The sequence below is a fragment of the Mixophyes fleayi genome, chromosome 1 (genome assembly GCF_038048845.1).
Source record: "Mixophyes fleayi isolate aMixFle1 chromosome 1, aMixFle1.hap1, whole genome shotgun sequence".
Taxonomy (NCBI): Eukaryota; Metazoa; Chordata; class Amphibia; order Anura; family Limnodynastidae; genus Mixophyes; species Mixophyes fleayi.
In genome coordinates this window covers 255,021,896-255,035,703 of record NC_134402.1, presented here as the reverse complement: position 1 = coordinate 255,035,703, position 13,808 = coordinate 255,021,896, and the positions used below count along the sequence as shown (strand labels likewise).

Sequence of the window (13,808 nt, the reverse complement as noted above, 5' to 3'; positions counted from 1 at the left end):
TCTGTACTCACCTGGCAACCAATTCTCAGAGGAAATGTACCAGGCAGACAAACGTAGTCTTTCACAAGGATTCCAAATAAAACAGATTTTATTTCAATCTCTGTATCTGCTTTTAGAGGGATCGACACTGGATTCTGTCATTTATAAGTACAACTGTTCAGTACCATTTTAATGTTCTGAGCATAAAATAACTGCACTCGGGAAACATTACATCCCCTCATCCTCCTGATTATCCACTCTAGCCCCTGTGCGTGTTAAGTTGACCATTGTGAAACATGCATTGGGTAGGCTTCCAGGATATTCTGCAGTATCATTAACTAGGACAATAAGTTATACTTATTCATTCTTGGCAACTTTCTATTTATCTTTATTCACTCATTTTGTCTGGTTGTTTTTCTTTCTTTTCCAAAACTATAGAATTACCTTTTATCTGATCCCAATTTAAGGTTATACTATAACTCTTGCCTCCATCTCTGTTGCACATTTTTGTCATTTATGATAGGATTTGAGTTTATTGACGATCGCGGATAAATGTACCATATCTTATTGCATATCCCTTAAAATACGGGACAAATGTAATAAATTTAGTATTTGTAAGGGTATTTTTAACAGCCATCTAGAAGATTATTTTTCTGGAATAGATTTCTATTTATTGTCTTTTTTTTTTATTGCAGCTTGGCAGTACTCATTATTGATGGTGTTTTTACAGGGTTGCATTGTAGTATAGCAATTTTGTGAGCAACCCTTGAATATTTGCTGCAACTGTTGCATACTTAATGCCATATTATTGTACTTGACCTCAACACTTGAGCTGCTTGTATTGCATGCATTTTTTTTTTATTTTTTTATTACTGAGCTCCCTTATTTATTATAGAGGTCCCTTTTTTTTTTCTTAATTTATTGACATGATGAAGGGACAAATTGTGAGTTATGAAATTTTCCGGTGCTTGGCCATTTGAACCAATTGCAGGTTGAAATGACCTGACAAGTTCATTATAACGTTAGGGTTGGATGACCGATCGAATTGGCAGTCAGCTGACTTGGCTTTACGCTTTAAATCAAGTCATTTCAACTGAAATGATATAATGGGGGCAGAAAACATGCACTGTTTAGTAAAAAACTGCTAAATTTGTATGTCATTGCCACTGGCCCCCTCTTTTGTCACCCACCATACAAGAATGTTCCTAGTTTTGTCCCTTTATGATCAGTGTATATATGTACACAAGGCAGAATACATCTTTCCTCTGTCTGGGTAATTTGATCATGATTTAAGCAATGATCCCTTCTCCTTTCATGCAGCTGTGTGCAGCCTGCACAAGCAGATTATCAGTGACCCAGATAAAGTAATTAGAAATTACCCAGACACTTGTATAGCATGGATCTGGTAATCTTATTTCCAAAAGTTAAAAATGTCCTCCATCCCGCATTACACTACCAGATGTTTCAGCTGGGCTACATCCTTCAAGCAGACTAATCTGTAGCCTAATTGTAAAGGATTATCGTGAATTGTTTCTGTTATGTAAATAACATACGTTTTCAAAATAAACCAGGTAATAAAATTATATGTTGAATATTTTCCTTTTGATTGTATTGTAGTCATGGTAAGCATTGCTGGGGCTTCTATATGTTTAAAACTAAAAATTGTTTAACTCCCCATGATGTGAAGTTGCCCAGGTTATAAAATGCACGTTTTTAACTGGACTGATGCACTGAAACAGAAATTGGAACTGTCCCTGTAAGACAGGTACATCCTTCACCTAAACAATAGAGGTACAATGCTGATCAGGGTCACTTGTGGATTGTGGGGAAACATACCTGTAGTTTTATGCACTCATGTGATGTGTCACATTAATCCGAAAGGGAGAAAAGTAGTCATGACACTGATTTGTAAACGATGTGATCCTTTGTACGCATCTACTCCCTTTTTCATAACTTCACTGTAGAAGCAGTTTGCTTTACCAGTCAAGGACAATTTAATGAGACTAGCTTCCTTAACTGCTAAGTAAATGTAATACACTGTTTGTGATTAACATAAAACTCAGGTAGAATTAGTTATCCTGTTAGAAGTGGATGGGATTTATCTATGCCTCCACATTACTTTTCTTGTGTTATCTCCTAAGAGTCTTGTGTGTAAACTTGCAGCATTGTATGATGTCCTACTGACTATTCTCCGTTTTATCTGTAGCCACACGTTGTGGTAATGTTACATAGACATTTCCTATTGCTGTGCTCTTGCTAATCCTAAAGTAATGAGCTACAGCGCCCTGGTCTTCTGACCCTTTCCTAGATGTAGAGCTTTGTACTGACTTAATTTACACCTACAAATACTAGTCTTGTGTTCCCTGCTTCTTGCAGTAATACTGCTTTTGATAGTCATAACACTGTATGATGTACCATGCTAATGCCAGTGATTTGTTGGCACCTGTGGAATAAGCTGACAAGTTTAATTTAGCAGGAAAACATGGTGTTTTTTTTTTGTTTTTAGGCTTCCTACAATTATTCCAACATTCTAATAAAGGCTAGCAGCTTGCCAACCAGTTTCTGCCCTGTGCATATCTCAATGACAAAGACGAGTCTGTTATATATTGTTACAATGCTAAAAGTGTACAGTACTTATTCTTAGCAGAAATCTGCTCTGCTAAAACTTCGTTTTATGTTAATTTATATAGGATTTTACATATTAAATATTACTTTTTCACATTATTAAAAATATTTGCTAAAAAGTTTTTCTTTTTTTTTTTATTTATATTGCAATCAAATTCTATTTTTAATGTGTGTGATTGTATGTATTGTATTATATTGGTAATCTACTACAGCTAGAGGGGACTTGGGCCCACAGCTGGGTCCTGGTACACCACACCTGGCGCACTAGTGATAGTTCCGCCACTGCTTGGCCACATATCTTTCTTCCCCCAAACTTTCACTCTATTGTTTGCCCACCGTCTCCAAAATTAAGATTGACTTACAGAGGTGGGATTTTTTTAACTTTTTCAGGAGATATAATATTCTGAAAATGAATGCCCTACCCTGATTGCTTAAATTTACAAATGCCTTCCTTTACCCTATACCAGCATGCTTTACCAAATTTTTTTATTTTTTTTGGGGGGGGGGGGGAATTAAAAAAAAAAAAAAAAGCTTAATGTTCACATGCTACTATTCTAACCTGCTCTTCCCTGTAGCTGGAGTCACAGGGTTACCCCATGCAGCTTTTTTTCCTGGGGCTTCCCCAGTTTTGTAACACAGAAACTGCAAATCGGTGCCAGTCTGGGGACTGCGTGAGTGGGATCACCGATCAGCAGCTATAGTTTCTGTGCATTATGTATCTATTTATGTCTAATAAATGTATAGTGCTGTAGAAGGATTTGAGAAATCACCAGCGTGTGAAGGCGACTTGTCAGTAACCGTGTAATATCTGAGATGGGGGTTAAGGAATTAATCTGAGAAGCTTTCATTATTGTGTAATCAAAGTATATTAATAATTTCTGACATCGCTAAAAACCAAATATAAAGTAGTGACATCGCTAAGTACAAGACAGAATATTACATTCTCATACATGTATTTACACCATTAATTTATTACTATATTTTTTATACAAGCATTCACGTAACTTGTGTATTAGTTACATGTTTAAATTCAAATGTACAGATACGCCCGTCTTTGTAACCATATACATTTTTGTTCAACTTAGGATATGACAACTATAGAAAAAATGTCCAGCTGTTGTGAGGAAGTGTAAGTATTAATATTTACAACGACCGTTTTGTGTGACAGTCTTGTCAAGGTTATGTATTAATCTAAATTAGTTTAATCTCTCTCCTGTCTGGGAACAGGAGTCATTTATAGAATGTCTTTAACATGGCATCTCACATATGGCTTCTGTGTGAGTAGAACCATCATTGAATGACTGTTTTTTGAAACCTGCTCCTGTTTGATTTTTCCCTTTGCTGTACTGTTGTAGGTATGAGAATGATTGTCAGATTAGAAATATGGATATTCTTGAAAATATTTAGACTGTTCATCTCCACTTGTTTGCTATCTGTACAAGTCCTAGTATTAGTATGTTGATTGGAGCTCTATGGTTAGCTTATTTTTGGGCCATAGTAAAGCTGTTTAAATGGCCGCACACCAAATGGATAATGCCCTTGTAAGCCTCCACTCTTCCTAACCTACTTTTCAATATAATTTAGAGATCACTGGTATACATGAAGTCATCTAGCAAAGCAGTCAATACATAACTTATTCATCTTATTCTAAAATCAAATTGGTAAATTCATTGTATAAAAACAATATTGCAGTGAAATGTTTGGTATTATTCAAAGTTACATTTGGTTAGAGAGAGAGAATTCTTGGGTTTTCAAACTGCTGGCATCCCTGTTTCTCTCCATTTTCAGAAGTGTGCCTTTTTGTTAGGAAATGGAAACGGCATTTTATCTTGCTTTTTAGTTTTTTTGTCCTTTTTATGAGGGGTGTTTTCGATAAGACAAAATTTGTATTTCCAGGATCCAAAGATGTATGAATGAACTTGCCACTGTTTAGCTGACATGAATTCTTGTCCTCCCAGAATAGTCTACAACTTCAGAAGTTGCCCTCGGTTGATTGACAATAAAGTTTCAGCCCCTGCTAGGTGGTGTTAAAACGCAGCTGCATGTCACAATAAGAGGGGAGCTGCATTTGTGATGCTAGGAAACACAATTCATCTAAGCCTTCTAATAGATCCCCAGCCAACCCTGTATTGTCTACACTGACTGAAATGCACCATGGGTATGCTGTCTTTCACTAATAATGCTGTCTTCTGTAGATCGAGAGCTCGAAAACCATGGCAGCAGACCTTCTCAGAAGTTTTTGGCACTCGCTGGAAGATCCTGTGGTTCGTTCCTTTCAGGCGGAGGCGACCACTGCGAGTCTCCTACTACTTTGCCAATCATGTCTAAACAGATGGATGGTGGGTACAGATGGGTCTGCCATGCTGGAAGCAAGTTACATGTTTTATCGTAACAGTGCTATGACAGTCTTCAAGTCAATTATAATCCACCCACCAATCTTAGACATCACAAAGTGCCCCAGGCTTTGTTTTAATAGTGATCTCAATGCATTTGTGGGAACTGTACAAGATATGTATTTATGTGCTGAACATTGTATCCTTTCAAGATGTCCTTTCCCCCTCAGGACACATTGAACTCCCTCAGGCTAAGGACTAAAAGCATGGATTAAGATTTATGTCATATCATGTAAAAGTTTTAAACTGTTTTTTTCTTTTTTCTTTTTCTTTTTCTCTTTTTATCAACGCACTGACAGTTTTTGACACCGTGAATCTGTTCTAATCATTTTTTTAATTTATTTTAAGCTTAAGGAACCAAATAGTATTTATATTTATATAATGTAAAACGGTATCTTCTTTTGCTAAACAACCTTTATTTTTTTAATATGGCAATTTTTTTTCCCTGAACTAGTGCAGGACATAAAGCATCATATATTAACATACTGGAAAACAAATATGCCTTTAACTTGAATGGTCAGATTTTATAAACCACTTTACAAAATGTTATTTTTTAATGTATAGCTTGTTCCTGTTTTTCTTTTAAAATTACATATACTACCCTGTGGCTGTTTTTTTTCTAACAAAGTATATCTGTTCTGCAGGGAATGAATATTATATGTGTGTGTATATAGATGTTTACGGTTGTTTACTATGTATGATAAGTGCTAATTCTGGTGTTTTTTTTTTTTTTTTTCTCCTAAATACTGATGTTGTGTTGCTAGATTTTTTACATTTTCATATGTTCCAATTATTACAACATGTAACTCTAAATAGGTTAACAGTTGCCAACTGCATAGCTACCTATAATGACGCAACCTGGGGCAGCAAAATGAAAGAAATTTGTTTCTGAAAAATTCCTATTTTTTTTTTATGCCAATGTATAAATTAGTCCTATTTACCTAAATAACTATAATGCTTCAACATTACCATATTTCTCTTTTAAAGTGCACAACTCATATGTACAAACGTTTTTGCTGGTTAGGTAGTTCAGCTGGTGAATAGTATTAACTGGCCAAATATATCTGCGACAGGAGGGTGTGACACCAAGGACCAATAGGAAGCTGAAATGGCTTCCTATAGGGCAGTGTTTCTCAAACCCAATCCTCGAGGCCACCTAGCAGTGCAGGTTTTCCACATGACAAGGGAAATAATTATACCACCAGTTACATTGTGTCAGCCAGTAATGAATACACCTGTGCTCCAGCAGAGAGATATGGAAAACATGCACTGTTAGGGGTCCCTGAGTACTGGGTTTTGGGAACAACCCACTGCCTCTTCCTTTCCCCATGCAAATTTCCAATATTTATTTTGTCACCTGGCTAGGAACACCACCTGCGATGCCAACATGAACAAAAATGTACACTAGCTTCTAAAATAGATACATAATTTGATTAATTTAGAACATTCAGTGACCTCTTTGAAACCTCCACATTAAAAACACAGTGCACTAGAAACTGTTTTAAAATTGTGTTAACTCAAAAGTGACAGATCCTCCTTAAGTGAAATAGGTTTTCCTAATGAGCTGTCCTTTCTCCTACAATTAACTGCAGTATTTTGCCTATGTTTTCCCTGCACCATAACTGGGAGTCTCCTTTTGTTTACATTACATTGAGATAGATATAGATAGAGATATATGTATATATTATTATTTTTACTTTTATTATTTTTATATACCACACACTCTAATGGAAATGGTGGCATGTTTGTGTTTAATATTTCTTTTTCTACTTTTTTTGGTTAAAACCACAATTCATCTGTAACAGTGCTGGGCTCAATGTGTCACAAATTACAAGGGCAAGTGAAAGACCTGTATAATCTCCCATGCACATATATTTAGGATATTCTATTAATTGTATATAAAGTTTGAACATGAACAGCATTTATTGCCAGTCAAAACAACAAGGAAATCTGCCTAAATGTTTCCGTATGTTTCTGCAGCCTTTTTACAAAAGCCACCCTCCTTTTACACAATTGAAAAAATAGTCTCCTTTCTTTTATTTTTGTCCTAACAAAGAAAATAAATCGTAGTGTGCCACAACTAGTTCTATACAAACTTTTAATTGAAAAATCTGAATAATTTCAAAACACTTTAAAATGCTTTTTGAACTGTAAATTTGCAGCAGGGGGCATTTCACTTTTTTTTTTTTTTTTTTTTTTTTTTTTTAGGGTGTGTTTTCACATTCTTTCCTTTCTTTCCTTTTAACCCTGGTTTCTATAAATGTCTCCATGACCTATTTAGACCTCTAATATTCATCCTATTTGATAACCTCACACTCTGCTACTTATGTTTTAAAAGCTCTTGGTGAAAAGACAATCAAGCATGTAAAACAAAATCCAGAACTTTTAGTGTTTGTATTTAAACATGTTTACTTTGTGTTTTGATTGTTTTTTAATCAGGAAAACATTTTCAATATGCTATTTAATGTTTAGCTTTGACTGAACCCTTGAAAAAAGTAAGAGGACAAAAAACACTGTAAAATTAGTCATTTACCAACTATGTGTATAAATGTGTTCCAGTTGGCATATACTATATACTTCTCATTAATTGTATACGGCTACTTTATACTTTACAAAAATACAAAGCACCGCACTGAGTAAATCATATATTCTTCCTTCTAAATGAAATATAATCATAATTGTTATAGATTACATGGAGGGAGGTGCACCCACACAATGTTATACATTAAACAATGAGAAGAAAAGAAAGGAAAATGTGTGTACACGGGGAACACAAATGATTGGTTTAATGATGATGATGTTTTAATTTTCATTAAAATAATCTTTATTGATTTATATTAAAATGTTCCAAAAATCATCTTTCCTCTCCCATTTTAAAAAACAATAACTTGTAGTGAAATATTAAAAAATGTTATATGTAAATGTTAATAATAATTGACCACTTCATACGAATGTCATAGCCAAAAACAAACGTTCGTCATGTGGGCATTATGTTATAGTGCGCTTTTAGATGTGTCGGTCATGTCAATATACGGTTTTTAAAGGTCTACGAAAAAACTTATTTAGGACAGATTGCATATTACATTATTTAAAGCACCATATTGTTTCATTAAATGAGCGGATCAGGGAGTTTAAATATGCTTCATCCACTCATTCTACATCAGAGCTTATACTCTCATCTGGGGATTTATATTATCATGCTGCCTCTGATCTGTGATCTTGTTGGTCATTCTTGATGAGCAGGTTGTTGTGCTGTAAGCTGCATATCTTTGCATTGTACACCATCTTAATGTAAGGAACGTTACAAGTCCTCTCACTCCAAAGCTGGTGCATTGTCTGCCTTACTGGTGTACATAACAAGAATGGCAGTACTCCTAGGGCCTCCCAGAGGCAATGGTCCACACAGGTCATATGTTGTATGTGTCAAAATTTGCTGTTGAAGCACATTTCAAACTTGCAGAATTTGGTTAATAGTGTTTTCCATCGGGTTAAGGCAAATTATTTGAAATTGTTCTAATAAGTCAAGATTGTTCCAAAGCGTGTTTTCTAAACTGGCGAGTTTAAGGAATACTCTACAAATGAATAGGAGGAAGGGGGGAATTGACACTAAAACAAACATAGCTTTTACTCTAAATAATTTAAAAATATCTTTTTGAAAAAAATGTTCTATATGTTCTGAATTGTTAATAAAAGACAAATTATTAAAACCAGTACAGCGTTGTGTTTTTGTGAGAGTTCAAACCTGTGTTTGAGCCTATTTGATACCCACTGATGTTAGGAACACACCAGTGATGGCATTACACCTGACGCGCAGTGGTATCCAGCTCTTGCGGCCATAGGGAAAGGTGCAGTGAATGTGAGTAAATGGAACATGCAGTGTTCGAAAGATGCTTCACTACAGCTAAATCCTAATGCAGGCACAAGGGTTGTATTAGAACCTGTACCCATTTAATAATAATAATGGGAGAAAAGCACCATATAAATAAAGCTCAAAAACACTTTACAATTGAAGTATAAAGAACACATAATGCAAAAATATTCTTATGGACAACAACCCTCCCCTATTCCTGGTGAATAAAACATACGCTTTGAGGTTACCTTTGACTCATTACATACTGTATAGTAGTGTGTGTGGGTTTCCTCCAGGTGCTCCAGTTTCTTCCCGCTACTAGTAGGTTAATTGGCTGCTACTAAATTGACCCTAGTCTCTTTCTCTCTCTGTGTCTGTTAGGGAATTGATATGGTAAGCTCCTGTGGGGCAGGGACTGATGTGAGTGAGTTCTCTGTACAGCGCCCCTGAGTTAGTGGCACTATATAAATAGCTATTGATGAAGTAGTAGGAGCATGCAGCCAAGTAATACATTGAGGGCGTGCTTTTTTTTTTTTTTTTTTTAACTAGCGTTAAACTAGTAAAAGTTTTTTACTATAGTGGCTAGGTGGCCTTAAACTGTTCAATTGAAAATTGTGTGATGAAAAATAAGGATATGTAAAATTCATCATTGCTTTACATATCCCTGTTGATCTCAATTTATCAGAGTGTACTAATGTTGTTGATCAAACAATACAGTTGTGAATGTATACCCAAGAACACATTGTATATCATTACTCATTCAATTGTTTCAGCTTTATTTCCCTACTCAAAATCCAGGGGCAATATCTTTCACTGTGCTTGCCTATGAAGTATGTGCCTTTTCAAGAATTTGAGGGTTACTTAAAAGTATTTTTATATGTAAAGTTAAACTAAGTTGATCCAATGCGACAGGATATAATGTCGTCCAGTTTCTGATACTATTATGCATATAGTACTACATTATATATTATACCAACAAGCCACTTGTTTATTACCTCAGTTTGCAGTATATTTCAGTCACTTTAGTTAAGACTATCCTGTTCTGTAGAAGTAGAAGCCGCAACACTGAACAAATGTTTAAGGCTTTTTGTTTTTTTACTTTAATATTTGATGTTCTGAAAGCACCTTTTACAGTTAGACTTTTGCAATATAGATTGACTTAATGCATGGATATGGCCGACTTCTTATAGTATTGTAAATTGGACTTCTAGTATATTGTAGCATTAATATGTAAATAGCATGTCTATTTTTCTGACGTTTTACTTGAAAATCAATCCTAAAATAAAATATTACTACCATTTCTAGTCCTAATTAATTTCAAATTACTTCTTTGATCCCCTGATATTTCATACTAGTAATGTGCACAGTATAGTCAGTAAGGGCATAACCTTCTCTGAGAAACTGCTTTGACAAGCTGATGAGGGGGTCATAGATAAAAGTTCATGTCTCTTTTACTCGTGATAATTCAACACTGAGAAAATGGAAGGGAACATCTGGACACTTGGACTGCAGTGCTGAATCTTAAATAATTTATGGTCTGGTATGTTCTGTATTCTCTCTGTACTCACTCTGTAAAATTGGATTTCATGGGAGTCAGATCAATTTCTATGAAGACATCTACTCTTACACCCACCGGGTTTGGTTGGCAAATGTGATAGCAGTGGGCTTTGCCGATTACTGCACATTTTAAGTGCAGTGTGAGGCATATTTACACTGAATACATCCTGTTAGGAAAGATAAAGCGTCTTCATAGACTTGAAGAAAATGATAGACAAATTGCTCTATGGTTATATACTTGGTTGTCCCAAAAACATACCATTATCTATAAAACATGCACACTTTGCCCCTCATGCATTTTAATACACATCATATGGTCTACTGAGATATTCATAAGACCCATTTTTCCAGAACTACATAAAAGACACATCATCTGTTTGATATATATTTATCTGGCAGTTTTTTTTCTTAGGACATATGCCTAATATTTTACTTTTCTCATTCATTTCCTGGTGAAATAAAACATGCAGTAGAAGTAAAATCACTAAGCACATGAACACCTGTAAAGCTTATTCGTTAGTAAGGAGCAAATACTGAAAATGTGCCAATAGCCAGACATTTGTTTTTATTAGTCTGATGTGGCCTATTCTAATAAAAGCCAATATTTGCATATTGTTTTTAAATACTATCATTTATTATTCATGTTTATTGATGCAATTGTGAATGTTATTGAAGATGTTTAATTTTCCCTATATAATACACTGTTAATTGTTAGTCTTTTTGAAAGAGTTAGGAATTTAATCCTATTGCTTAGTACTCACTGGTATTTAATATAATCCAGAATCCATATATGCAGTATTTGCTCCATTGTATCAGAGACCTTAATGACAAAGGCAAGGATATTTGTTTCATATTTATTCAATATAGATTATTTTAGTTCCCTTATATGCACCTGGGTCATATACTATCTATATATATATATCTATATATATATATATATATATATATATATATATATATATATATATATATATATATATATATATATATATATATATATATATATATATATTCGTTCTGCTCAACATTATTGGCACTCTTGAATGTATCTGTATCAACCTGTACAAGATAGAATTCTACCAACCTGATATTGGTTGTCTTTAATATTTGTTTGCACACCCTTAGACAACAATGGCTGTCTCCAAACTTTTCTTTATAGCCATCTGAAAGCCTCTTGCACGGGTCTGCTGGTTGAGGCTCTAGAATGTGTGCAGGATTCCTTTTTCCAATGGCAGATTTCAGCTATCCAAAGATTTTCAATTGGATTGAGATCAGTACTCATTGCTGGCCAGTTTAAACCGCTTCATTATTTCATTTACAACCATTCTTTTGTGTTTTTACATGTGTGTTTTGGGTCTTTTAACCTAGTTTTCTTACACTTTGTAGCACATTTTGCTCCAAAATACCTTGATAATCCTCTGATTTCATGATTCCTTCTATATGGTCAAGGCCTCCAGTATCATGGGCAGCAAAGCAGCCCCACATCATTATAGATCCTCCACCATGTTTAACCGAAGGTAGGGTGGTGGTCTCCTTATAAGCTTCAGATTTTCAGGCCAGCTCTTTTTTACATGGTGTTTCTTCCACAGTTCATACCAACCTATGAAGACTTATCTCATCGGTTTTCCTTTTTCCCTACGTCCAGGGAGTTTATTCACAGTTCCATGAGTAGCAATCGTCTTCAAAACATTGTGCTCTATTGAAACTGGGATGCCTAGGTCTTTGGTGATGACCTTGTACCTTTTAGAGCTCTCATGTTTGGTGATAGTAGCACTTCTGGTGCTCTCAGACAGCTCTCCTATCTTCACCATTGTGACAAAGTAACATGGAATAAAAAGTAGCTTTTAAACATTAAAACTATAATTTGTTGGTTGATTCAAGTCATGTGAGCACTGACAATTTATCTCAGGTGACTTAAATTTGTAATGTATCACACTTCATCTAATGTAGCTCTTTTTTTTTTTTTTTTTATTGATTTGAAATTTCTCAAAAGGGTGAACATAATTGTAGCATGGCAATCTTTACATTTTTCTAGTTTTTCCTACTATTGCTTTATAAAATTGTTGTTTAATCCTTTCTGTGCCAAACATGAGTGTCTATAGGGTACCAATAATGTTGACCACAACTCCTGTATGTATGTGTGTGAGCACCTTTGGGAAGTGCTGGAAAAAGAAGTCTGAGCCACAGAAGCCCCACCTCCCAAATTACAGGCATTAAAGGATCTGTGATTAATGGCTTAGTGCCAGATACCACCAGAGGTCTTGTGGGGTCCATGTCTCAACGGGTCAGAGCTGTTTTGGTGGCATAAGGGGGTCCCACACAATATTAGTTGGTTTTAATGTTGAGATTGGTATATGTATGTATATACAATATATATGTGTTTGGAGAGTGCAGAGTATCCCTGTTTTTGTGTATAGAATGTGGGCAACCTCCACTTGCGCCCCAGTCTGTACATGGAGAATGCAGTCGATATGTGTGTATGGATAGATTATATATATATATATATATATATATATATATATATATATATATATATATATATATATATATATAAAATTCACCAAGTATTATAGGCACACACACAGTGGTCAAAGTGGAAATTTAGAAGTGGCCAATAGTAAAAGTAGTGGACACCCCTTCTAATTAGTGTGTTTGGCTACTTATGCCACACCCATTGCTAATAAGTGCATAAAATCAAGCATATTGCCATGCAATCTCCATAGACAAACAGCAGTAGAATGCGATTCGTACTGAGAGCTCAGTGACTTTCAACATCACACTATCATAGGGTGCCCCCTTTGCAATAACTCAGTTCTTTAAATTTCTGCCCTGATCAACTGTAATTGCTGTACATGTGAAGTGGAAATGTCGAGTACCAACAACAGCTCAGCAATAAAGGGGTAGGCCACACAAGCTCACAGAGGGGGATCACCCAGTACACTTAGCATAAAAATAGTCTGTCCTCAGTTGCAGCACTCACTACCGAGTTCCAAGCTATCTCTGGAAGCAACGACAAATCAAGAACTATTTGTCGGGAGCTTCATGGATTGGGTTTCCATGACTGAGCAGCTGCACACAAGCCTCAGATCACCATGTGCGTTGCCAAACATTGACTGGAGTGGCGTAAAGCACACCACCATTGGACTCTGAATCAGTGGAAAGGCGTTCTCTGGAGTGATGAATTATGCCTTAACATCTGGCAGTCTGACGGACAAATCTAGGTTTGGCGGATGCCAGGTGAATGTTTGTTACCTGAATGTATTATGCCAACTGTAATGTCTGGTGGCTGGCGAATAATATCCTGAGACTGTTTTTCATGGTTTTGGTTTTGGGCCCCTTAGTTCCAGTGAATGGAGATCTTAATGCTACAGCGTACAATGACGTTGTAGAAAAGTGTATGCTTC

At 35.5% G+C, this 13,808-nt stretch overlaps 1 protein-coding gene across 1 annotated transcript in view; it reads left to right on the top strand.

Moving 5' to 3' along the window:
* ZDHHC21 (zDHHC palmitoyltransferase 21) overlaps positions 1–8,707 on the top strand; it is a 38,334-nt gene extending 29,627 nt beyond the window's left edge. The window contains exons 7-8 of the mRNA XM_075209782.1: positions 3,690–3,733; positions 4,800–8,707. Coding sequence (XP_075065883.1) covers positions 3,690–3,733; positions 4,800–4,932 — 177 coding nt within the window. The 3' untranslated portion in view covers positions 4,933–8,707. The remainder of the gene's footprint in view (positions 1–3,689; positions 3,734–4,799) is intronic.
* The last annotated feature ends 5,101 nt before the right edge of the window (positions 8,708–13,808 follow it).